The sequence below is a fragment of the Triturus cristatus genome, chromosome 2_2 (assembly GCF_964204655.1).
Source record: "Triturus cristatus chromosome 2_2, aTriCri1.1, whole genome shotgun sequence".
NCBI lineage: Eukaryota > Metazoa > Chordata > Amphibia > Caudata > Salamandridae > Triturus > Triturus cristatus.
In genome coordinates, this window is record NC_140582.1 from 65,211,129 (window position 1) to 65,238,678 (window position 27,550).

A 27,550-nucleotide genomic window follows, 5' to 3' on the forward strand; every position below is an offset into this window, starting at 1 on the left:
ATGGGAGCAGGGCATGACAAAATTCATGGTGCCTGCTCTCCCATCGGCCATTTATCAATTTCCTGCTGCTCGTACGGCTCCCCGACAGATCTCCAGCTACCCACTTGCTTCAACTGTTTCTGTAACTCAGCCACTTCCCACTTTCAGGCCTTAGCCCCTCAGACACCTGGGCAGCCTGACAGCCATACCCAGACTGTTTTGGGTTCTATGCTCCTGGCCAACAGGCCATAGTCTGTGTAGTAGGTAACCCCTTCCTTTAGTTCAGAGGTCAGTCCGGCATCTTTTTCCCTGGCCAGATTCCACATTCGTGATTCAACTTTGGCTCGCCTTATGTCTGTTCCAGGTTGTGGAGCTCAAATGAACCTTGCAATATTGGATTGTGGCTCAAACTGTGGGTGCATGATGAGGGTTGGTTTCAGGCAGTTTCCACTGTGGGTCAGGGCAAATGTACCTAGAGTGTCTTTTCTGCCATCTTGGCCACTCCCTGAGGTTCTATTTTAGAGATCTGGATTATTCTTTTGCTGATGCCCACATACTTAGGTTAGTGGACATTCGAGGATGAAGAAGCATTACTAATTTTAAATCTTGTTGCACAAAGGAGCTTTATTTCACATCTTTAATTTCAGGTCCCCAAACACTCACCGCAGTCCATGAACATTAAAAAATCAGATTAGCTGGCTGCGACTTGGATAAAAAATTGTCTTTTATTACACAACACAGGGACTCCGTTCATAGTCCTGAAAAAAGTAAAAGGGCACTAAAGGCAGCAATTAAACCCTCCCTCTCCCATTCTGGGGAAACCTAAAGATCCAATGGACATGCACATTTGGGAATGGCTATGGGTGGTGGGTTTGCAGTGGTGGTCCTAGGTTTTTTACATCCAGTATTGCCCTTGTGGCAGCACTTTGCATAATGTTAAATTAATACTTTCCAACTTTTTTGTAAGATACCTAGTGAATTTGGAACTTTTGCCCCAAATATTCTAGTAGCGGATTAATAATACTAAAGCCTCCTCGACTATTTGCGGGTGTTGCGCTTCCCCAAACGTTCTGCGACAGGCGTTGAAAGTGTAAAATTGACCTCCCACTGTCTGAAGGCCAATCTTCTGCCATGAGGGCGCAAATCGAGGCAATAAGTAGCTTATTGGAGCTTTCATCAGTGATGTAATCGATGTTTAACATGTTGCGAGTGTAACGTGTTATGGCATCAGTGCTTCCCAGGGACACGAGTAATGGTTCGCTCACCCAACCATGCTTGGTGAATTTCAGAAGTTCTTGCGTTTAAGCATAACTGCACTTAACTTTTTGTAAATTTCTGGGTTTTTTTCTCAAACTTAGGTTGAGGTGTAATAACCAAAGGTAAGAATTTTTGTTAGCTTTTGTTTTTTCTGGTAAATAAGTCTTTCAAACGGTTGAAGAAAACAGTTTCATGCAGATTAGTCAACGGCCCCAAGGTTATTAGTAAAAGCAGTCACTGCTCCCTGGGACTCCCTGTCCCACATCACACCGGCCCAAGGAGGACAGGCTACTGCTGCTATTAACACGCTTTAGCCCGGGCCTAGGGTTTGCCAGTTCTTGGCAGGAAGAGGCAGGGCCACTCCCTTGCTTCTCTGCCAAGAAGACTTCTAAACAACGGTAACGTCCCTGCTCCCTTGGTGCGGATATCAGCGATTGCCCAATGAGGGATTTTTTATGCATTTGTCGGAGCACGTTGCCTCTTGAATGACAGGTCTGGGGTTGGACCACAATTAGAAGCTCTCTTGTGCTGTATAACTGCAGAATGTCGATTGTTGCAGTAGTCAACAGTGTGATTTCGACTTTGATCTGTTTTAAAAGGAATACTGAACATTGCGTAACTCAGATGGATTAGAACGCAGAACCTCTCAGCCTTGGGACTTAACTGGAACTCAAATCGATCTGTTTGGGTGATCGATTCGGTCTTTGTGTACTAGTTTGTAAGCGAAGGGCTGAAGGTGCTCTACTACATAGTTCAGTGCATCTGGGTAAAGACAGCATATGGACTTAGTGTCATTCTTGTAAGATTGGGTCGGGTTGAAGGAGGGATCTGGAGGGTCACATTATATTCTATTTAGTTTTGTAATTATCCAGAAACAAGGTGGGGCCTGGGTCTGATATCCTTCTTGGCAGTTGGCTACTTAGAATATGGGGAAGTGCAAAACGGCGGAACGGGCCCTTGGGCTTGCCAGGTATGGTAAATCCACCTGACAAATAGCCAGACTCTAAACGAGATCGATCAGCTAATTGAGAAGGTGAAATCTTCACGAGGGGCTGTTAATGCCTACACTGCAACTAAAGAGTAAACACCCTCAAAACCCCTGCTTACTTTAAAAAATTGGTGTTAAAAACCCTTGAACCAACATACAATTTCCGACCCACCCGAGGAAGTAAAGGACTTTGTCACTCCCTGCTACGACTCTTGTTTGCCAAAATGTTTCTCCCCTTGATGGTGGACGGGAGTGACATTGAAGATGCCAACAATGGCGACCCCGGGGGTGAGTTAATTTATCCTGTGCAAGCAGCCCATGATGCAGCTAGTTGTCTCCCATTTATGGAATTGAAAGCAGTTGGGAGGAAATTAAACATATGTGAAGTCTCCTCGGGAAAAATGGATCAGATTCTGCATTTACAGCGGTCACCGACTCAAATGACATTGAGGGCTAACGAGGCTAATGATTCAACTTCATCCTTACCAACACTTAAGCCCACTCTTACAGGGGGAGCCTGTTGAGGCCAAAGTATTTAACCAATGTAGGAACCAGTTGCGCTTAGTTGAGTAAAGTTGTATCCAACTTTGATGTCCATAGACCAGTTATGAGAAATATTAATACACAGATTAGTGAGCAAAAGAGGGGGAATTAGAGGATGAGGAACCGTCTACAAATTCATCTGAACCAGGATTTCGATTAGCTATGATTAACGTCCCTAAGCTTTTAGACACACAAACTCGGAAAATGAAGTCCTTAAAAAATAAAGTAGCACACTGGGTGTCTTCTGTCATAAAGGACGACGTTCTCACAGACAGATGATCATATCAGGCGATGTTCCATGATACAATCAAACTAGTATTTACAGATGAATACTATGCAGATGGCCTTGGTAAGCTTGACATACGATCCTGCCCGCCAAACAACTCCGACACAGTTCAAGTCCAATGGTACAAGGGGAAGGGATCTGGTAACATCTGGCGAGGAAGTTGCATTGTTAGAATGGACATCTCGACTCGATATTAACGATTGACTTGAGAGGGAATTAGTTAATTCCACCCATCCTGGAGCAGAAACTAAGATTGCACTTCTAACAGGAGATCTATGCACAAGACCCCAGGCATGGACAGTGGGGGAATACAGAGCTCAAGCAAACGCCCAGGAGATTAATTTGGAAATGGGAGTGGTTTGTTGTACAGCGAATTACAATCAACTAGAATCCTTAGACCTATCAACACCCCAGGAAACTGATAACTGTACAGACTTAGCGGAGAGGGTTAGCATAGGAAAACATTCATCCGCAGCCCATACTACAATAAAACCATCTCAGACGAGCACTTGTTTAGACCTTCCTTTAAACCCCAACTCTCAATACCTAGTTATTCGTCCAGCAGCTTCCACTGCAATCCTTTTCCAGTCATGACTGCGCTAATCTCCTGGAACATTGCTGTCCTGAATGCAAAGCTGGCGCTCCCTTATTGGTGCAAATGTATCAATTAATAGATTTGTTTCTTCCAAGAAACTTGGGCCACAAGCCCTGTATACAGACACAGGTTTTTGACTTATTTCATCCCGGCAACAAACAATGAAGGTGGGCGACCTTCAGGTGAGCTGATAAGGGTTGAACCATCCCTGAAATGGAGATTACCACAACTTGACACTGCCAGCAAGGATATTCTAGGGATTTAAGTAAGTTGCAGCAGTAAACCACCTGTGTCTTTAATATCTATGCTAGCGGGGAAGTGGGGAAGAGGTGCTTCACTGACAATTCAAACCTTAGAAGCTCTTTTAGACAAACAGCAAGTAGGGGTCCATCGGATCCTTGCAGGCGACTTTAATACTACATTTGAACCCCTGGGGAGGGACGATGCAGGAAACACAGCTGAGGATGAAAGATGGGCTATTCCTCAACTATTTGGCCCCAGTCAAGAGATGGTCACGGGTAGCCCTTCAACTGAAGGCACTAACAATAGAATGTGGTGTACGCGCCCTGAATAGAAGAACCAAGTATGACCGGAAAGGGGAACACATTTGACAATCTTAGATCCAAAAGTCGTATTGACTGTCATGGTTGATTTAGGTCTATTATAACAACAACAAAAAATGCTGATACTGTGACAAGTCTTGAGACTCAACTTCTTTTATGAGGACACATCTTGAACTGAAACAAGAAGTGTCAAAGACCTTTGTTTTTTGAATTAATCAAAAGTTTCTTTATTTTGGATTTTTTTAAACCTTCTGTTTGTTCACTTTTCTAAAAATGTGTTAATCAATTAATGATAGTTTTTAGAAAAATTGCCTCACACTATTCATTGATTTTCTTCATACATACTATTCTGACATATCATTCATTCCCATACATTCATTGTATCCATACATTCACAAGCACACTTATCTTGAATATCTGGTTAGAAAATAAACATAAGTCTTTATATTAGGACCACAGAGATTTTGAACAAGATGATCTCTATTGGTTTCTTTTTTTCAAGGTTTTTGAAAATTCTTGTGGGCTCTTCACAAGGTCTACGCGTTTCGAGACCCCTTCTTTCCAAGGGCTCTCATCAGGACCTCTGGTGGAGTGCTGTTGTAGTCAGAACAGAATTTCCAAAGTTGCATCTTTTGGCTAAGGGGTTGTCAAACCACTGTTTAGAGAAAGTGATTGTAGCGTGATGTAATGCCAACTCTGTTATAGGTGGAGGGGAGTACTTTTTTTCTTTATTTCTCGTGACTGTTGTAGAAGTCAGCCGGTCTTCAAGTACCTTTTTGGACTTGGTCTTCTCTTCGTATTGTTGAAGTCAGCCGATCTTCAAATTCTTTTGAGGACTTAGTCTTGACTTCGTCTGTGGTAGATTGCCGATCGAATGCCGCTAACGTCGGCGTTGGCAGCATTCGAAAAAAAGATCAGCTGACTTAAACAATACGAAGTGAAGACTAAGTCCAAAAAGGTACTTGAAGACCGGCTGACTTCTACAACAGTCACAACGAGAAATAAAGAAAAAATAGTACTCCCCTCCACCTATAACAGAGTTGGCATTACATCACGCTACATTCACTTCCTCTAAACAGTGGTTTGACAACCCCTTAGAACAGAATTTCCAAAGTTGCATATTTTGGCTGACTACAACAGTGCTCCACCAGAGGTCCTGATGAGAGCCCCTGGAAAGAAGGGGTCTCGAAATGCGTAGACCTTGTGAAGAGACCACAAGAATTTGCAAAAACCTTGAAAAAAGAAACTAATATAGAGATTGTTTTGTTCAAAATCTCTGTGGTCCTAATATAAAGACTTTTATGTTTATTTTCTAACCAGATATTCAAGATGTGTGCTTGTGAATGTATGGATACAATGAATGTATGGGAGTGAATGATATGTCAGAATAGTATGTATGAAGAAAATCAATAAATAGTGTGGGGCAATTTTTCTAAAAACTATCATTAATTGATTGTTCACTTTTCTAAAAATGTGTTAAACGGAAGGTTTAAAAAAATCCCAAAAAAACCCTTTTTTGATTAATTCAAAAAACAAAGGTCTTTGACACTTATTGTTTCAGTTCAAGATGTGTCCTCCTAAAAGAAGTTGAGTCTCAAGACTTGTCACAGTCTCGGCGTTTTTTTTTTGTTATAGTTGATTAGAGGCCCAGCTTTACTGTCCCCGGCCCACCTCCAGTGTTGCTTTTTGATTTAGGTCTATGGCATTTAGTTAAAGATATGGTTGTAATGGCGAGGGAATAAAGTGATCATAACCCTGTAAGTTTAACAATGGAGGATATTTCTAGCGAGTTCCAAGCTGATGTTTTAACTTGTACTAGGCACACCGAATACACATCTGATACGAAACGCCTCAAGTGGCAAGCCATAAGTGGAAAGCCTGAGCTTTTAGCTTTCATAAAGGAAGCTGTTGAGTAATATGCCTAAACTACAGTCTCAAAGCGATTCCCCTATATGTAATTGCTGGTCCATTGATTTACGTACAGAACTCTTTAAGGTAATAGCTGCTCAGTTTGTTATTCCACGAACAAATAGAAATGCATGGCATATCTGTGGTACAATAGAGATTGCAGGAAGACTAGACCAATTTTAGCTGAGGCCGTAAAAAATAAAGATCCTCTGCAGATAGCTGTTATGAAGATGTATAAAAATGCACTGGCAAAGAAAGAATCGGATACGAAGAGATGGCAAGAACTTTTGGAGACATGTGTAGCTAAGGATGATTCTGGTTTTTAGATTAGTGTCCAGAGGAGCGCATACAGTAAGTTTTGAGCCACAGAACTATGTTGCCCCTCTAGAATGGGTCAGCCATTTTTCTGCCCTGTAAAATGAGGGTAAAATAACAGGTGAAATAAGTGAGCGCTCCGCCGACCATATTTGACTCCACTGTTCACCCTGGAAGACGTTGTCCATTCACTGGCAACCTTTTCCAGAGGGAGAGCGGCTGGCCCAGATAGCATCCCAGTAGATGTATACCTTTATGATTTGGATATGTTGTCAAAGTACATAGGTTATAGCCAACATGATAGCAATAGGAGCCCCCATACCATCATTGTGGCAGAGAGCAGAGTTAGTGCTGGTGTGTAAAATGTGACAAAAGACTGTCGGCTAACTACAGGCCCATCCGCCTATTTGACGGTCTCCAAAAAGTCTTTTGTCGAATGATATTGGTAATGATTCATCAACGGGTGGAAAGTGAAGATTTTATAAGCTTGTTGCAAGCTGGCTTTAGGCCTAAGGCGTTGACAATAGATCAGGTCTTGATTTGCTATTTTATATTGGAAGACAGTTTTGATCTGCAGATGCAACTTTTGTCGCTTTTTTCGATGTAAAATCAGCTTTTGATCTGGTACTGCGTGCAAGGCTATGGGCAGTCGTGGAGGAGATGGGAATGCCTTCCCAGTGCCCCAAAAACCAGGGCACTGCGATTTTTCACTGGGAGGTTTACAGAAAGGTAAACAAGCTTTGGGATGATGACCATTTTTGAGTCCAATATGTGCCATATTTGGTAACTTGAGGGTGCGTGAAAAGGAGATAAAAGGCTTAAGAGACCGAATGGGGCTCCCCCAGATTCCGTTCTTGGAAATAGTACAGGTCGTGGAAGACTTGGATTCCCAAGTATTTAAAGGTTTGTGAAGCCCAAAGTATATCAGGTGGGCAAGAAATTAGACAACCCGATCCTGTGACCACTGGAAATACAAGTCTTAGTCGGTTTACTTGGCGGCGCCAGCGCCTTCAAAATTTCTCAAGGAGCCTCAGGGCCTTGGGAAAATAGTTTGCCCCATCCCAGAGGTAAATAAGTAGGTCCTCTGCAACTAATGAAATAACCTTAACCGAGCCATCTAACTTAATGCCCCGATCTAGTCCCTCCATTTGTAACTTATCTGCCAGCACTCCAAGGCGAATAAGAGGGGCAATGGGTCAACCCTGCCTAGTGCCCCTTAAGATTTCTAAACTTTCAAAATCATGCACCCTGTTTTCAACCTAGCCATTGGGTGAGCGTAGTGCAGCCTGACCCATCTTACCCAGTTGGCACAAAGTCCCATTCGATGCATCATTGCCTCCAAAAAGTCCAACGCACTGTTGAAGGCCTTCTCAAGGTCCACCAACATAATCACTGCACCAGGGTTAGGTAACCAGTCATGGGCATACAGGATAGAATAGTCAATGGACTCCATGAAGTGCTATGGGATGGTATTAAACAGTTGTGGTCTCCATGAATCAGGCTCGCATATGGGATATAAATATTTTACTGAGTATTTTGAAGTCGGTTAAATATAGAAAGTGGTCAGAAGTCTGAGGGTGCCACATCTCATGAGGTAGATTTGTGCATGACCAGAGCCTCCTTTCGTCGTTGCAAGAAGGATGCCAGTTTCATACGCCTCTGCATTCATTTAATCCAATTTGGGTGCCAGTTTGCAAGCAAACACTTTGAAAAATTGAAAGGGGGGGGACGTGGCTTGATGCTGGCAAAGATGGCCGCCTAAAGGGAGAGCGCTGCAGGGGCCATGTCCCAAAACCTCAAAATCCAGAATAACTCCTGCATTGGTGAGGCCAGAACACCCGCAGTGCTAGCGGATCACCAACCGACCCGACTGACAGCAAAAATCCTGTCAGAAAAGGCCTGCTATCGCTCTGTTCCTGGGCTGCGGGACTGGGCGGGTAGTGCCAGCGGAAGCCCCTCGTGGAGACCAGGCGTGGGCAGTGCATCCGCCTCTGTGGTGTTACCACGGTGGTGAACCCCCGCAGGTACCAGCCAATGACCTACTGCTACCGCTAACGGAGCTTGCATAGACCTCAGTGGTTGTGGTGTGGGGGGGGGAGAGCCTGCTACCTCCATTGCCCTAGGGTCTGCTGGTCTACCGCCGAGAACTGTGGAGGGCCGAACTCTTACTGGCTGCACCTCCGTGCTAGAGATCCTGCGCTACCTGACCGAGTTCGGGGGCTGAGACTGGGGCAAGGGGCCTCTACTCATCTCCTCTTCCCTCCCCCCCCCCCCCCGCTGCATCCCGCGTTGCTTACCAGAGTGAAGCGCGACTTGTCTCCTAACTGGGGTGCAGCTGAAGACGCCGTAGGTCCACGGCGAGCAGGTACTGGGGACATCTGGCTCTGCGTGAACCCGACGCCGTGGCAGGCGGGAGCGGCTGGAATCGGGAGGCTGATTGGCCGTGCACTGCCTTCAGAGCCATGTGACTATCACACAGGGACACCACACACTCCTATTGTACGGAGAAAATAACTCACACAGGACGACCCCCTCAAGATTTGAGACACCCATAGTGGGAGGCCGCAGTGAAGACCAGATGAGGTAGCTGGCACTGGTCTGGAGCCGGTACGTGCTAGGTGGAGCCCACCACGTGGTTGGTTGAACATGGTGGCAAACGCTGATTACCGGGCAGAGTGGTGCCGTGGGAGTGTGCGGCAGGATCCCCGAAACGCAACGATCCTGCACCCACAGACTGTTGCGGGTCTGCAGCTCGGCCAATCACCTTGCAGCAGAGGTGGAATAATGCCAGAGGTCTGTAGGGGTCTGATGGTGCCGAAGTGTTGACCCACCCATCTTCCTGGCGAAATAGTAGTGCCGGTGACAGCGCTATCGCTGGCACCCAGTGAGACAGATAACCGTACTGCCAGGAGGATAGGGCAGGGAGTGCCACATTACCTGACTCCCGGATCTTTCACGTGAAACAGGTGAAGGAACGACCTGGGCAAGGGGGTCACTCTAACGGTCGGAGACCACTGACTGGCACCCTTATACAATGAAGCCCAAAGTTGGTGCAGCTGTGCAAGCAAACCAGCTCAAGTATGGTGTACGGAAGCAGCCGCTGCCAGACGATGGGGCCCAGAGGACGATCCGGTGACACCGAACCATCCCTAGGTTCAATAATGGCGGCAATCCGGGTCATGGGCACTACACTTCAAACCAAAATAGACAAAAGTCTCCATCGAAATGAATCTGTTGCAAATGGATATGAACAAAACGTACAGAAGCAAAGCAACGGGGCCAAATGTGACAGAGCTCCAGAACGCAACAAAAAAGCTGGAAGAGCGGGTCCAACAGCTGGTGCCCCAACACGCCAGATGGCTGTCAAACTCCAAGACCAGGAGGGGTGGGCCCGCCGCAATAACATAGTGGTGGGGGGGGGTCCCAGAGGGCTCAGAAGGGCAGAGTGTGGATCTCTTCCTCAAATTGATGCTCAACCACCTCAAACCGAAACAACTCTCCTCCCTCTTCATGATCGAGAGCACATAGGGCTCCACTACCAAAGCCTGGAGCTGCTCCCAGGACAATCATTGCAAAAATCCTCAACTAGAGCCCACGACTCAATCCTGCAAGCAGCCCGCTTCCAAGGGGACCTCTATGATAACACCACAGTGAGATTCTTCCCTGACTTTACTCTCAAAGTACAAGAGCGGTGGTCTTTTGATGGGGTGAAGAGCGCATTAAGAAACCGAGGAATCAAGTACATGATGATCTTCCCTGCGAAGCTCAAGATCATTGCAGATGGAAAGTCGTGGTTCTTCATGGCCCTGTCGGAGGTGTAGGCATGGCTGGACAGGGAGACTGCGTGGAGGACGGAGCGACCCCTGGAGACCGCTGGAGAGACTCTTGCCCACTCATCGGGCTCCATAGATGGCAGATCAGAGTCTGACAGGCAAAGTTAGCGATCCTGGAGGTCGAGATCTGTTAGACCGCCGACACTGGAGACCGGCGGGAACTGAAGGGGTCTCTCTGTGGTGTTTCGACTTGCGGAACTGCCCCATCAAACTGTAAAGTAGAATGGTTAACAAGGTCTGGGGGTGGAGGTCCTCTAAGGTATTGGCTCTGCGGGACTGCTGGCATCTCACAATGACACTCCTGTGGTGGGCCGGGCAGGGCCCCAAGTGGCCAGAGTCTGTGTCAGCCTATACTCCCCCGCAATTGTTGATCTGTTCATTGGACGATAGGTGCTCTGCTAATTAGGGATGTGGGTAGTTTTAAACCTACACAGCAGGGTAGCAGGGAGGGGGGGGGGATGGTTTCATGGGAGTATTATGTGGAATTCTTTTGTAAGTAGTTCTCGGATTCTGGAAGGTGGGTCATTGGAAGGGCAGTTATTGGTCACGCTTCCCAAAAAAAATTACATTTGGGTTGCACTGCATGTCTAGAGCGCACAGCAAATGTCTTCTCTAAGTGAGTACGCATTTGGGAAAAAAGTCTTAAGCTCCTTAGTTGGAACGGCAACGGGTTGGGGGACAAGATAAAATGAAGTATTGTGCTCCAGTACATAAAGCGACAGGTGCCGGACGTCGCACTGCTCCAGGAGACGCACCTAGTTGGCAACACTTGTAAGGCGTTAAATAGGTGGGGGTACAAACTGGTGGCACATATGGGCTTCACCGCTGGCTCTTTAGGGTGGGAATTCTCTTTAAACAATCCTTCCCGTTAAGCATACATGATGTCTGGACTGACACACTGGGACGTTACACCGCGATCTCGGGGCAATGGGAGGGTCACACCCTTACGTTAATAGCAGTTTACATTCCACCGGGTCTGCAGAACCAGTCCTTCAAGGATCTTGGGGCATTCATACTTTCCCTGCCAGAAGGCCACCTCATGATGGGTGGGGACTTTAACGTGGTGGTATCGGGCCATCTCAATCGGTATCCACCTTGAGATATTGGCATAGCTAGCAGTTGGCTCTCTAACTTCCTCAAGGCCCTCTGTCTTACAGACCTCTGGAGGGCGCGCCACCCAGAACTCACACTACACTTTCTTCTCCGGGTCGCACCACACCTTCTCCAGAATTTACTATATACTCGTGCCCGAGCAACAGAATGACTGTACAAGAAATCAGACATTTGGCAAGTTATCTCCGACCACTCCCAAATATGGGCACATTTAACTATTGGGGACAAGAGGGTGGGTTGCGGGGCACCCATTAACCCGTGGTACCACCGAAATCCTGCAGTCAAAGCCACACACAAACTCTCGACCATTACTTCCAGGACAACAAATGCTCGGTTGACTCCTACCACCCTCTGGGAGGCTTTCAAGACAGTCAACAGGGGACGTGCACTATCAGCCATAGCTGGGTTGCGCAAAGAAATTCAAGGATATGGCTAGTATAGAGCAAGACCTCCACCTCGGAGGTAGTGGAGAAGGGGGGGGACCAAGATGCCCTCCAATTACAACTAAAGAAAAGTGTTAGACCTGGCACATTGGTGTGGGTCTCCCTTCAATTTTTCGCTGTTGCCTCATGTATTTTTGCTAGTGTTAGTTGCTCAGGGCACTGTGCCACTGCTCTCTAGTGCCACAGTGCACGTGCTCCCTATTGAAAATGTATGTATAATTTGTGATTCCATGATTGGTTTGGTTTCCCTGTCAGACCCTAGTACAGTGCACCAGGAGTACCCAGGGCTTGTTATCCAAATACTGCTGGTGGGCTTGCAGCACTGGTTGTGCCACCCACAGAAGCAGCCTGTAAACATGTGTCTAAGGTCTGCCATTGCAGAGCCTGCATGCAGTCTGGTACTGCCATGCTGACTGGGCAAGTGCACCCACTTGCCAGTCCCTAAACCTTCCCTTTCCTATATATCAGACACCCCTATGGTAGGCCCAAGGGCAGGGTGCATTGTAAGGATAAGGTAGGACATGCCCTGGTGTGTGTGGCATGTTTTAATAGTGAATTACAGCCATTTTCGTTTATCACTATTGCAAGGCCACCTGTTCTCCATAGGCCAGAATGGGCAGTTTGGTTATTACATCTTATATTCCTAACTGACTCAGGGAACATTGTAGAAATTCGAGTTTAGTATGTCTGAACTCAGGATGATAAAATACATATTTTAGTGAAGTTGGTTTTAACATTGTGTTTGAAAATGCCACTTTTAGAAAGTAGGCATTTTCTTGTCTAACCATTCAAACCTTCCTCTGCTAGGTTGTGTATTCCTTTGTCTGGTTTCTGTGAGTGACCAGGCTGGGGGACTCAGACAGGATGAGTCAGCCAAGTGGTGAATCTAGATCTGTATCTAGATGGGTGGGAGGAGTTGCACCTGGGACCTGAATAGGGCTTTGCCTTCCCTCCATAATGCTGGCTCCACCTCCTGGGGAGCGGCTGATGTCTCTGCCCTGCACAGTGAATGAAGAGAAGGAATCCTGTCAGTGCTCCAGGGCTGTACTTGCCTTCCACAATGCTGGCTCCACCTCCTGTGGGGTGTCTAATGTTTCTGCCCTACACTGAAAGGAAAGGAGAAGTCTGGTAAACAGTGCTTGGAACTGGTTTGGACTGGGCAAAGGCCCCTCTGCCCTCAGAGGACAAAGGATTTTGGGGTATAAGTATTGGGACCCTGATCCCAAGAATTTAGATCACTTTGGGAAAACAAGAAGAACCTCTGCTGAGGGAGGAACCAGAAGAAGCTGAGGAGGAAACTATCCCTGAACCTGGGGGATTGGCCTGCAGTGGTTGCCTTACTGCCAAAGAGAGGAGAAAGGAACTTTGTGTACTTTTGCTCAACTTGTGAAGGATCTCCAAGGGCTTGGAAAAAGAGCTTGCCTCCTGCTGAAGTCTCAGGAACAGATTTCACCCAACAACTCCCCAGAGTGCTTTGGAAGTGCCTGCTGCTGTTGGGCCTTCTGAGGGACTGCGTGTCGCAAGGAGCTCTAAGCATGACTCAAGAAGCGTGCCGCCGTTGGAGCTGTTGTCGTCGCATCTCGTAAAGTGCTGCCTCGCATCGAGCGGAAGCGTCTCGCATCATCCAGGAAGTGTCTCGCATCGAGGAAGAAACATGTTGCCATCGTAGTTGTCGCATTGCACCGCATCAAGAAAAGCGCCTCTCATCCACGGAGAAGCGTGCCGCCGTCGGAGCTGCTGTCGCCGCATCGCATAAAGGGGTGTCGCCGCTGCAACATCGCATCGAGGTGAAGCGTTTCGCAAACGTCGGAGAAGAGTGCCACTGCCAAGGCCGATGTCGTCGCTTTGCGTAAAGGGTGTCGCCGCTGAAGCGTCGAGTCTTCTCGCAACATTGGAGAAGCGTACCACATCTGGAAGATCTTCACGTCTTTATTTCTTTGCCCCAAAATCTTCAATGAATCAACATCGTTGCAACACTTTCGTTGCCCTGCGTGTCGCATCTAAAAGGTACATTGACTTAGTGTCGCATTTAAGAACTTAAGAGAACTAAGCAAAATTCTACCATCTAAAGTAACAGTATTGTGTTTTTGTCGTTTTAATGGTCTTGTGGTAAATCTATATAAAGATTACTTATTTTTTTATATAAAACCTGAGTGGTGTCCATTTGTAGTGTTGTCACTGTATTACTGTATGTGTTCACAAATGCTTTATACACTGCCTTAGAGATAAGCCTGTCTGCTCGTGCCAAGGGGGTGAGCAGGGGTTATTTTAGGAGTGTACCCCCTTACCCTGACTAGAGGAGGAGGTCCCTATTTGTCACAAGTGCATACCTGTGCCAACTAGAGACCCCCAAGTCTAACTAGTGAATATAAAGATGTTGCGACCGACATGGCCAAAACCCTTGCAAGAGACAGGAATGGCAGACTATATGACCAAGGTGACAAAGTTGGCAAACTGATTGCATGGTTAGACAAAAAAAAGCGGGAGAAAAGACTGGTTCCAGAGCTCAACAGCAGCTCTGGCACCATATTGACAGAACCCCACTATCGTTCTTGAATTTACAGACCACTACAGAAAGGTGTATCTAAGCGGCTCTGATTTGCCGGAGGAAGACTCCTCCGCACTTGTAGCTATCACACTGCCTACCCTTACAGACTCAGAACAGCAATCATTAGACAGTGCACTAACGAATGACGAAATTGCAAAAAGAAGTCTCCATCCTGGCAAAGCCTTGGGCCCCAACGGACTGCCCATTGAGCTCCATAAGCTTAAACCAGATAAGCTGGCCCCATGTCTCAGAAGAATGTTCGAAGACAGTAAGGACCGTGGCAGACTCCCGCATGATCAACGTGTCACCACTTTGGTCACAGGAAGTGAAGCCGAAGGATGAATGCTCTTCCTATAGGCCCAACTCTCTGAAATTGGAACCTAAAATCGTAGCCACACTGTTGGCAAGCAGACTACACCAATTAATAGGCAAATTGGTGCATCCAGACCAATCATGCTTAATGCCACATCTTAATACCGGGCTCAACTTGCATAGACTACATGGAGTAATAGGGCGACTGGCCACCATCCAAGAAGATGCAGTAGTAGTCTCATTGGACGCCACTATGACGTTTGCTATGCTTGAATGGCCATATCTAATGGCGGTTCTAAAGAAGTTGGTCTTCGGCCCTAACTTCATCGGCTGGGTAAACCTACTCTATACTGAACCATTGGCCCAAGTGGTAGTAAATAAGATTTGAGGCGTTCACCCTCTGCAGGGGAACTCGACAGGGCTTTCCACTTTCGACCTTGCTCTTCGCTCTTTCCCTCGAGCTTCTAGTGGCGTGGATACGGAAAGACCCTTCCATCAGGGGGCTTAAGTGGAGGGAGGGGTGGGAAGACTGAATCTCCCTGTATGCAGACGATATCCTCTCGCCTCTCCCCAGAGGTCGTCCTCTATCTTCACCAACTTTGGGAGAAACTCTGGTTCTAAAAATAACAGGAGCAAGTTGCTGGTTGTATGTCCTACATGGCGACAACCCCCCCCCCCCCCACACACACACGATGGGATTGCCCCATCTTAACAGACCCAGACGGATTTAAATACTAGGGCATTTTCATCACAGCTGATGCCAAACTCCGCTATGAGCGTAATCTTGGGAGGATGCAAGGCTTTGATAAATGGGATCGAATTGGGCTATCCCGCATCGGGGATCTTTGGGGAGCAGACGGGGTGGTTTCATTTGCTTCACTCCAACAGATGCACGAGTTGGCAGATACGGAATATTTCAGATACATGCAAGTCCGACACTCCCTCTAAGCTCACCTCGCCGCAGGGTCTTCCCCTCCGGAATCCTCTCCTCTTGAGGACACTGCTTGATGGAACTTACTGGATAAAGCAAACTCCCTCACATACAAAAAGCTCAAACACCCCGGATCCCCTCGTATCATTGAGGGGGCAATGGGAGCGAGATGGGCTAGAACTAGACGATGAATGGCAGGAGGCAGTGTCCTCCCCTAGAGAAGTGGCCATTTCCTCTAAACTGCGACTTGTCCAGCTAAAATCTTTACACCAGATCTATATCTCCGGTCCCAAGCTAGTACACATGGGTAGGGCTAATATGGGGCTATGTAGGAGACAGTGCTGACTTGAGGGCTCCTTTATGCATATTATATGGGAATGTGCGATTCCGGAATACTGGAAAAAGGTGCACAAGTGTATGAAGTCTGGGGAGTGGCGATTCAGCCCAAAGCCAAAAGATGCCTGTCTGAGGGGTTTTCAGTGAGGTTTGTCAACTTCGCAGACAGCTGTGGTTGGGTGCAGTCCGGAGGCCACATCGTTGGGACGCCACTGGGCGAGCGGATCCTCTACTTACTTAAGGAGGATCCACAGAAGGACTGCAAGTACCAGCATGCACCTGTCTGAATCTACAACGCGTTTAACAGTATTCCTTTAAGAACCAAGGAGGAGCCCCAAGCTAAATGGTAGGAGTGGCCACAAGAACATCTAAATGACCACCAGGTGCGAGGCTCCAAACATCATAACAGGCACTGATGAAAGCTAAACCACTGAAACGCGTCTGCCATGTGTGTGTATGTGTGTGTGTATATATATATATATATATATATATATATATATATATATATATATATTATAATATGTGCATGGCTAATTTACAATGAAAACTCAATTGCATCTAGGCTGAATAGTGCGCACAAACTAGGAAATATTTCATCATGTACTTTTACTCACATTTGTACGTTTCTGAATAACCATACAATAAAGTAATTGTGTATTATTGCTAGAGGAGATTAAAAAACACTACACTAGAAGGTGTATGAAAAACAGAAATGGAAGTAGGCTTAACCCTCTGCTGCAGAAGTAGGAAGATGAGTAAACAAATCTGTTCACTACATGCATATGCCTCACATACTCCACTAATATTTGATAAACATTGTAACCAAAAAATTTCAGAATTTGCTTTACGCAAGATTCACCCTTCAAACCTTCCTTTATTAATTACTGGTATTTCATTTATTCTACTGATCTACTGTAAAGTGAGGCATGTCCCTCAAGGAGAAGTCTGATGAACAGCAAGCCAACTACAGAGGCTATTATGGCAATGCCCAAAACTACTAAGATCTTTTACAGCACCTTTGTGCCTGCAACACCAAGTTGAACTCTTAGCTGCTCCAGTCTGGGAAAGAAAAGTCAGTCTCAATTCTGCTTTTGCCTTTGCTAATTTCATACTGGACTACTGTCTCTACTGAATCTCAGTCTACAGCGATAGTCCTCCTCTCCAGCTGGATACCAATAGGCTCTGTGGTGCTATAACTGGTGGCCTATGGTAAAATTATCTCAAATCCATTTTCCCTTCTAGGAGGTTCTGCAAAGTTTCAGAAAGTATTTGTCAACTTTCTCTAAGTTACAGACTCTGATTTTCATGAAGGCTTGCCAATATCAGTTTGGAAGTCACCAGGACCTGGGTGCTTTTGTTTTCTGTCTTTTTGGCCTTTCTGGCTGTCCAGTCGCTGTCATTACATTCTCCTTGTTCTGTGTCCTTTTGTTTTCTTCTAGCTCCCTTTTAGTCTGTTCTCCTTGATTTAGTCAGTGCTCTCCTTTTCTTCTCATTCTTTGGACATTTGTTGTCTAGAATCATTATTTTCTTCTGGGCAACTGACACTTCTGGTTTATGGAGCACCATCTCACTTTTGTAGTCTGAAAACTATGTAGGAGAAGCAACGGGGTTGAATTCATCCAGCGGTGCACTGGTTTCTACATGATCTCTCCATTCTCCAGGCCCAACCAGTGATTCCGTGGCTACAGAGTCTCAGTCCTGATTTGTTTCTTTCTGCTGGAAACTCTGGTGTTTCACTTGAGCTATGTTTGGAACTCTTCTCATTCCACCTTGGATGCCTCAAGTTTCAAAAACTCTGGGAAGCAGTGGGTGCTGTCCCCACCTTCTCCTTCCCGTCTGATATGGTTAGGAAGACCTGCACATTTCAGTGTTGACAAAGATTACTTGGGAGAATTTAAAAAAAAGAAAGGACAAATGGTGCATTTTCAAGCACATTTCAGAAAGCAAGAATGTTAATAAACCATTCTATATATTCGCACGTTTCATCTTCATTATCTTTCATTCTTTCTGTCATCACTCTTACTCCTACCCTTAACCCTGCACTTAATCCTACTTGCGCTTAATCATATTTCACATCTCTATTTACTCTTAGTCCTACAGAAACTACTTTTGTTTAAAGAATTTTTATTGATTTTTCCCCAACTATTGCAACATGAAATCAACGTGACATACAGTAGTCTCGTGCAAGAGAGCTAGTTAACTTAGGACAGTGCAGGAGAAGGTAGTTCCGCAGCATTTTCTTCCCTCACACCCCCACCCCGCCCCCTCTCTACCCCCACCCCCCCCTTGTCAGTGTGCCGCGGCAGACCCCTCCCGGTGAGACATATAGTGCCCCACGCAGCCAGGGAGCCGAACTCCAAATTATGGGATAAGCCCCATCAGTGTTCTCAAAAGGACCAAAGGCTGCATGCTGCCACCCACATGCATACTACTCCTGCAGCTCGACCACTCTGCACGTCTTTAGAAATTGTACGAATACCGATTTCTCTTGGAAAGTATTGAAGCGGCCTCCTCCTGAGCAGACTCCCCGGCGGTCCCAGTGGGCCCCTCACTCCCCATATTCCGGGCCATGCGTGCCTGATCCCCACCCTCCTCATCCTGCTCCCCTGGGCCTACAGAAACTACTTACTCATATTTACACAAATTTACACCAAATCATAATTCTAATTAGTCCTACACTTCTTACTCCTTTTCCTATCTTATTCCTCTTCTTACTACTATGCTGATGCTTCACCGCAAATACATAATGTAATAGCAGTGAAGGCTCACAAATTATACCAAATGTAAACTCTCCAACTAGATAGGTACCAACTGGATGTAACCGGACTGAGGCAGAAGCCAACCTTCATGCGCGAGGAAGGCACTGCACATCATACTAGAAAAACAATTTTGGTGAACATAATTAAACTGTTTTAAAAGAAGCACGCCACTCTTGCTTCCAAAACGGAATGTAAATTAAGTACATCCCGTTTGGGAAGCAAGAGTGATTGTGCTCCTTTTATACAGTTTATTATGTTCACCAAATTTGCTTTTCTAATAATATGATGCGCAGTGGCAGTGCCAAATTTGGTGAACAACATACTGTTTTAAAAGGAGCACAATCCTGTTTTGGTAGCAAGAGTGATTGTGCTTCTATTAAAACAGTTTATCAATCAAGGCTAGGCCCAAGGGGGGGTCGAGTGCCTCTGGAAAGGGCCTGGTGCATCCTGAGCAAGCATGAGGGGTATTATAAACAAGGAGTCGTTTTATATGTGACTGTTCTGCCTCTGTTTTTTATCACATTCAATTTGGCACTCACGGTATACTATTTGCAGCTAGAAATCCGAGCTGTAATGTGAAGGGCATGCTAAAATATGACCTAGTGGGGAGGAGAATGGGAAATTCTGAATGCGGACCATGTGTACAGAGTGTTAACTGAGCCCACACTTCACTGCATGAGGATTTCAGTACATTTCCACCGTTTTTTTTTTAAACATTTAGCGAAATGTTCTAGCATGCGGCGACAAAAAATCAAAACTTGTTTCAACACCGTCAAACTCTGCGCAAAGCCTAGCTTTGAAGTGCGCTCTGCTGTTGAATTAACCTGCCATTTTTTTACCTTAAAAAGATTGTGTTTCGATCTATAGCAGTTTCCATCGGTATCTAAATTCCCTTCACGCCTCTCCTTTGTAGGTGTTCGCCTTCTGCACTGGCTTCATTTTGCAAAAATTGACTTTACTTCAACTTTAGGACGTGAATTTAAGTAGCTAGTGAATTCCATCCACACGAGTCGTCAGAGTTGATCCAGGGCCACCCTCGGGATACTCATCTGAATAAATGCATACCCTTACGATCAAGAACGGATTATCGAGACCTTTGTTACCTTCATATGAAAGTTCTAAAAACAAACGGAATTACCTATTTCAAACGGTCGAGCCAGGACAAACGTTTAGTCAATGCCAGCAACATCACTTAGCATTTAAATGAGGTGATGCAGAGAAAACGATTTCATGCCAGAAGCCACAAAGGTCACATGGTTTAAACGAAAGGCCACGCATACAACATACACACACACACACTTGTCTTCACGAAATTGAAATTACCTTTACCTCCGCTCCGAAAACAGATAAAGAGCAGTTGGAGAATATAAGCCTTAGCGAGTGCTCAGTCATTACTCTCGAAGGCTTTTATTGAAAATCGTCTTTTTTCATTTTTATGAGTATTATAAACTAACTCACCTATGGATAGTTCTCGCGCCCAGGCTCCTCGTGTCTGCAGACAGTGTGGCAAAGGTGGAAGCCGGAACTGGAAAGTGCTGGATTTTGACTCCTCCCCCAGCCCACCAATCATTTAAAAAATAAGCAACGGGAAGGAAGAGACAGAAGTGACTGACACTCCCCCACACCTACACTGTTTTAACCGGACTGCCCTGCCCCCAGCTATTGAAATGAATGGAGGGTTTCTGACTCCTCCCTGGGCCGTGTGAATAACGCCCAAAATCAAACCCTATTCTGGCAGTGCAAAATAGACTGCGCCCACCTGTGTGCCGTCACTGTTCTGCTTTCTGACTGAAGGTCGAAGAAATCTTCGCCCAGCCGGAAAAGCATGCACAGCAGATCCAAGGGCCATCCTCCCCAGCCCCCTCATAGAAAATACCCAGATTTACACTTTTTTCACCGAGCAGCCAGCACAATTTATTGTTAGCTGCTCTGTGTTCCAAATTGCATTTTTTAATCCCCCGGGTGGCAGGGAGAGCGACTCCCATCTCGCCCCTTAGCACCAGCCGCCACTGATGAGCACTCCAGAAACGTTTGCTGTTTCTAAAACCAGCATTGGCAAAGCCAATAGGTCTTAGCAATCAGTGGTAATACATTTGTGTTTATCAATAAACACAGCCCCTGAGCCATACACAAATGCCCTTACATTGCAATCGTCTGTAGCTATCTGATTGCCGAGACTGATTTGCTTTGCCAATGCTTCTGATATATTGTCTAGGGCAAGGATGTGGCACAACAGCCAGAGCTGACTGTGGAGCTGGGGAACCAGGTTCAATTCTTGGTGTCTGATCAACATCCTGTGATTCTGGGAATACTACTTTATCGCCCTGTGCTTACAAAAAATGAGAGGTTGTGTAATGTAAAAGATGCTCCTGTAAAGCGCTCAAATACCTTTGGGTCATGTTCACGTTATATAAAACTACAAAAAATATATTACCACATTTTACGAGCACTCCAGTTTCTAGATACTACTCAAAACTGGAAATGGAGCTCTTTATTTCATATTTGCCCCTACCACCTGGGCTCTGCAGGAGGGAATGGCCATCAATGATGCAGAGTACCAGCTTCCAGAACTTTGTCAGGTGGTGGTGGGGGGGCTCGACGTGTAAAGGTTTAGATGGGGGGGGGGGGGGGGCTCAGCTGACAAGTTTGAAGACCTATGGCCTAGTGCCATTAGCCACGATTAGTCTTCAGGACATCCCTATCTTCACCCAGAAGGGCCACCAGTGGTGTGAAAGCCAAAGCCTTCCCAGTGATCTCCTGCAGAATCTGAAATATGGAAAACCAAAAATGCTGCACTCCAGGGCAGTGCCATGTGTGCACAAAGCAAGCATCTGTCCCACAGTGCGAGCACCTCGAATCCTCACACAAGCCGTAGTGAAATAAACAGACCGGCATATGGTTTCGTTTGTGTAGCTAAATGCATTGGGGTAAGGCTTCTACTTGCCAAAGTCTGGGAGTGATTGAGGTTACTGGTGTTGAACACTCTAGATTCCTGGAATCTAGAAAGTACTAGGGTCTGTGCAGTACCTGTTGCTGCTACTCCTGATGGAGAACTGTTTGGGTTACCCTGTAGATGGAACTATATTGTAAGGGGTGGAATCTACCTTAAATCATCACCCTATTCACTTTGTACCTGTGTAAAACAGTTTTTTCTTGTTTGAGGATTTCTCCTGCTCTGGTATTTTACTAGCTATTGCAGTGTAAGCAGCCCCTGCATTGCTCATATCCTCACACCAGATTCTGTGCTTCTCATCCTATCTTTTTTCCAGCCTTGGTGTTTTTGTCTGTCTTGTACCTCATTTTTTTATGTTCATGTTCCCAAATGTTTAGAGACTCAAATTGTGTGGGTCTAGGTTGGAGTTTAATATTGCTTTCTTTACCAGATTCAACGTCTTCCTATATGGAAAGTCCCATGAAACGAACTGTAGATCCTAGACTTTCTCAGTATACTGATGTCATCACTTGAGCTATATACACGTACATGACCCTTTCTATGCTGCCATCTCTCTGGCAGGCATGCCTTTGGACTGCAATTTCTTTCTTGCATATAAACTTTGGAGTTATCAAAGATTCCCCATGTTTTCTTAATTGTCAGGAAACACTAGAATACCCCAATCCTAATACAAACCTCTCTAGGAACAAACTAATAGCAGTGCAGCCTCTATAGTATTTCCACCAATCTCTAAACGACCAGTGCAAAAATCAATCTAACCCAGCGCAGCACCTTATGACACCGCATATAGTCAAAATTTCAATAAATTTAACTTAACTCATCTATATGAACAACTTGTCTGCTTTTCCTAAATGGAAAATAAATCACAGTTCAAAGATACAGGTAGTGCTTTGGACAGCGCCCACAATTGTACAACAGTCAACAATCGACCTGTGGGAACTTGCGTCGACCCAGTATATTAAATCCTGTGTACCAAATAGTAAGCAAATGCTGATCCAGATTAATACATTCACACAATTTATATTCTGTCCTGATCTTGATGACTGATGGCACTTCACAGTACACACCTCAACCCTTTTATGCAACTCAAAATAACTGGAGTGCAAGATCAGCCTTTTAGTCACCAACTTAAGTCACAGGTTTATATCAAAACTAAATTAATTGCATTAAGCATAAGCAAAATCACCTGCTGTGCGAGCCCTCCCTTTTGCATCTTGGATATGCCCTCCGAACTCAAAAACATCAACACGATCACTACTGTCTCTACAAGCCTACAAATCAAAGCCACATGATGCGTAGATTCACAATTCGACAAGTTCATGATGTCCAACTCCCTCACACTAGTTGCAGTATGCACAACTCTGGTTACCTTCTTTCTCACTCACATGCATTACCTTTCTCGATTGATACTACTTAAACGACTTCATGAATTCCAGGACTGCTTCCACATCTCCATACAGCGTTCTTGAGTCTGAATCAGATTGGAGCCGAGTCAAATTTGAATCTCTGGGCAAAACCAGCTGAACCCTGAAGGTATAGGTCTTTGTTTCAAAGGTCAATTTACCTATAGAGGTCCAATAGGAACAATCCTCTGCTACCAGATTTTGGTGATGCTCTACAGCTTACACTGCACAACGAATGGCCCACTAGCAGTGTAATCCTGGATGGATTTTGGTGCTCCAAGCTGAAACTATCTCAATATGTTCAATGAGAATTTCCCTGACTGGCATGTAGAACCCATTTGGTCCTACAAAAACAAAAGACCTGAATGTCTTGAACCCTAAAAGTTTTCTAGCTTTAGTCGTACAAAAATTGATTGAAATAGGCAAAATCAGTAATTCAAAATTCAAAGCTCAGGTAAGGTACAGAAGTAAATTAAACAACTTAAAGTTGTGGTCCGTAAAGTATCAAATCTAAAATGGGATAGATATCGGACACTGATTTTTCTCAAACTAGCAATAGAGAAAGGCTCATGTTACATGTGCAAAAGAACACACTTATAGGGGTGTTAAACAAAAGAATGCATACATTTACTACAGGTTGTACATGGTTCTCATGAACTAAACCAACCGCGATTAAGTTGACCGTTGCAGACTACATTTAGAAAACTTCTCAATTCTACAACACTGTGCTTCCCACAGACCTCACCTATGCTGGAACAATTTTTTAAATGAGTTTCACCTGAGACCGCTAGGTATACAGCCTTGAATTACTACAAACTTTATTCGGACAAGCTTATGAAGGTTGCTATCCTTGTCCATGAAGCACATTTGTGTTTTCAATGCTCACTAGAATAAAGTTGGAGTCTATCCACGTAGTGCAGAGAAATCACAAGATGGAGTAGGTGGCTTAAAATCTGTTAGCTAAAGTTAGTTTTCATTCATACAAAGAATTAAATTTAGAAAAAACAAGTATCACCCCTACAGGCCCAGATAGGTGTGTCGATATAGAGGAGATGGCGTTTCAAGATGTCTAAAGTTGACACTGTTCACATCACTACTCTCATAATATGCAAATGTGGTCTTTGTGGTTGCTTAGCATTTAAATGCAACTTTTTTCTTTCTTTTTCAAAAGTGTAAGCTTCAGTGTTGAGTGTGCCTGATCTTTGCTAAACAATGTTTAGTTGCTTTAAATAGATCTACTCTGCAGCAGCTTGGTCAAACCTAGACTAGGCCTGATAGGGTTCGCCTACCTGACTTCCTGCAATGGCTTTTATGACCATAACCTGTATTTCATGAACTGATGGTCTTGAAATATATACTTGCACTGGCAGCTTGTTAGTGTATTAAGTGACCCTTCCATCTCGCATAAACTTCCCAGGACATTTAATAAAGGTGAGGAAATAGGCTCAGTTTTATTCTACTTCTGATCATTCCCACCCGGTTCCCCTTCCTTCTAGATGTGTGCTGTACCCCTATTCAGCTGCCACTCCCTCACAAATAAGGGGGTTAAGTAGGGGCCAGATCATGGACATGTCAAGGACCTCATACGGGCAGGTGTAGCAAAGGAGTCCTTTGTAGTCATGGCCTACCGCAGGCCATGGGGAGGAAAGTGCTGGCCAAACCGGGATCAGTAGTTTACTTACAATTCTTGCAGGGTGTGTTCTTCTTGTATAGTAAATTGATTTAATTCTGAATATTGACAAGATGTCTTCATTGTTGACTTCCCTCTCCGCCAACCACAGACCTCTGTTCTGACGGCATGTTGAAGTGTGACGGAGTGAAATGCCTTCCAGAATCTTCTCTCTGCGACGGTAAAGCGGACTGTGCCGACGGGCTGGATGAGCGTAGCACTTGCGGTAAGATTCCTTCCTGTCCATAGGTTTTGCATGGGCGTCTGCAGAAAGTTTTCGGGGGGGGGGGGGGCTAACCTGGCAAATTAAGGGGCGTGGCTAATGTTAATCAATAGGGGTGGGGCTAAAATGGCAGACAATCCGGATCTGGTAATTCTCAGGCCAAGCTGAGAAAAAAGTGAATTCTGCATTTGAAACTGAACAATTAGAGCACACATGAACCCTAAATTACCCCCCTGAGCCCTTAAAACTCATACATTCCCTGATCCCTAAAATTAGCACCCTGGCAACCCAAAACCCATAACCGCCCTGAACCCTAAAATTGTGCCCCTGGCACCCCAAAACTCAAACCCACCCTGAACCCTCAAATTACCCCCTGGTACCCCAAAACACATACCCACCATGAACCCTAAAATTATCCCCCTGGCACCCCAAAACCCATACCTATCCTGAACCCTAAAATTACCCCCAACTCATACCCACCCTGAACCCTAAAGTTACTCCCTGGCACCCCAAAAGCTGAACACTACAAGCTTGCACTAAATTTGCATATTCGGAGGGGACTGTCCTTGACGTTTCCATGCATGTAAGTCTAGAACACCAATCACTTAGAGTAACCTAGATATGCAGCCAGTAGGTAATGCTGATGCTGTAGAATGGATTAAGGTTACTGGAACCTACTTAAAAACTGCTGCCTGTTCTTCTGATACTATTCAGTGAAGTCGGGCTGATCAGCAGCACTGTCGTCCTGGCATCCAGCCCCTCCCAAAGGTCTCACTGTGTAGATGTGGGTCGAATGTCTCCTTGTTTCTCCTTGCCAGGGCCTCCTCTACTTCTGTGCTCTTGGATGCAAAAAGACAGATCCATGGCCCTGTTCACCTCATCTGGGGAGCAGCGCCGTGGATATGTATTCCATTCAAGTGCACAGACAGCAGGGGGAAAGGGATGGCAGTGCAGGTGACGCTTTTCCTTTGTAAAGTAATTCCTGCTGGCGTCATAGCCCAGGGTTTACTGTCCGTGCACTTGTATGGAATACACATCCATACAAGTGCACAGACAGCAAACCCTGGTTTATCATGTGTTTCCACCGGAAGCGCAGCGGACGGGCGCAGCGGGGGCGCCGTTTGCGTGCCGAAGGCGCGCCTAAGGCAAGCCCGTCTGCGCCCGTCCGCGACCAGACCGCGGCCGGGGCCAGACATGCTGCTGGCGAGGGATCTCTGGGTGAAAGGATAGTGTGGTCTGGTGAGGCCTTAAAGGCTCTGGCTCCCCCTTCTAAATGCTGTCCGCACTCTACTGACCCTCTAACCTTCGCCCCTCCTCAGAGTTGTAACATTTGTGAGTCAGTTTTTGGCAATGTAAATTCGGTGAGGCTTCCTACTCCCAAATCTCCACTTCAGATAGGCATTAGAGCCGGACTACTGAATTGTAGATCCCTGGCCAAACATGCTGTTGATGTCTGGCTGCTACTTGAAGAACAGGAATGGGATATCTTGTTTTTAACAGAAACATGGTTGAAGGAAGACAACCTGACCTCCATTGCATTGGCAGTCCCTTTGGGATTTAAAATATGCCTCGCCAACCGCCCTGGGTCAAAAAGAGGCGGTGGCGTAGCGATCATTTTTAAAGAGCACTTAAGACTAACCTTCTCAGCACCTACGACTACTCAAGGAATTGAAGGCCTCCATTTCTGCTTTCAGGCAAGTTCTCAGCTTTCATTAGCAGGACTGGTGATTTATCGCCCACCGGGCGGCGCAGATTCTAACTTATCTACCCTACTGGACATGATTGTTCAGAGCTCGCTCCTCCACCCCCATTTTATTGTGGTAGGTGACTTTAACATCCACATGGATAAATCCGTCTGTGCCATGGCAGAGCTACTCAGAGCTACTTTAAGCACGGCCAGCCTTAGACTGATCAATGAGGGCCCTACACATAGGGGGGGCCATACTATTGATCTTATCTTTTCGAATATCAAAAATGTGCTGTCCGAGGATCCACTTCCTCTGACCTGGTCAGATCACTCACTTGTCCCTTTCACACTGAACTTGGCGCACGACATTTTTGCATCCAGTAAATGCTACTTCCTAAAAAGACAATGGAAGAAGCTGATCCCCGAGACTATGGGCCCTGTCCTGGAGAAGACTACCCCATCCCTGACAAACAACGCCAATACTGATGCTCAACTCTTTAACGAGTGGGTTGGAAAAATGGTTTCCTCTATTGCGCCAGCCTCCCGTGCACTATCGAAAAGAGACTCTCCCTCAGCACCCTGGTTTTCGCAGGCGTTAAGAACAGAGAAATCAGCTTGCAAAAAGCTGGAGAGACTCTGGAGGGTCAACTATGGTCTGGAGGAAAAGATTAGGTACAAAGAAGCCTCTAAAAATCTACGGAAAGCTATTAAGAAAAATAAAAGTTTTTATGCAGACTCGATTCTACAGGCAGAACAGTCTAGTAAACAGATTTTCAAAATAGTACAGTCTTTTTTTAAACCTAAGTGCATTGAGAGGGAGGTTGCTCCAACAATTATGCTTTGCGAGCAAATATCTGAGTTCTTTGATCAAAAAATTAAAAAGGTCTACGACTCTTTTGGTCCAGA

The 27,550-nt window shown here is 45.7% G+C and overlaps 1 protein-coding gene across 3 annotated transcripts in view; it reads left to right on the forward strand.

The window, feature by feature from the left end:
• The window catches only part of LOC146861849 (low-density lipoprotein receptor-related protein 2-like), an 837,432-nt gene that overhangs the window by 122,991 nt on the left and 686,891 nt on the right, over positions 1-27,550 (forward strand). For 2 of the 3 annotated variants that reach the window (XM_085641010.1, XM_085641012.1), the window contains exon 5: positions 24,847-24,960. The exons of the other annotated variant lie outside the window; for it this stretch is intronic. In XM_085641010.1, coding sequence (XP_085497136.1) covers positions 24,847-24,960 — 114 coding nt within the window. The remainder of the gene's footprint in view (positions 1-24,846; positions 24,961-27,550) is intronic. 3 annotated transcript variants of the gene reach the window in all.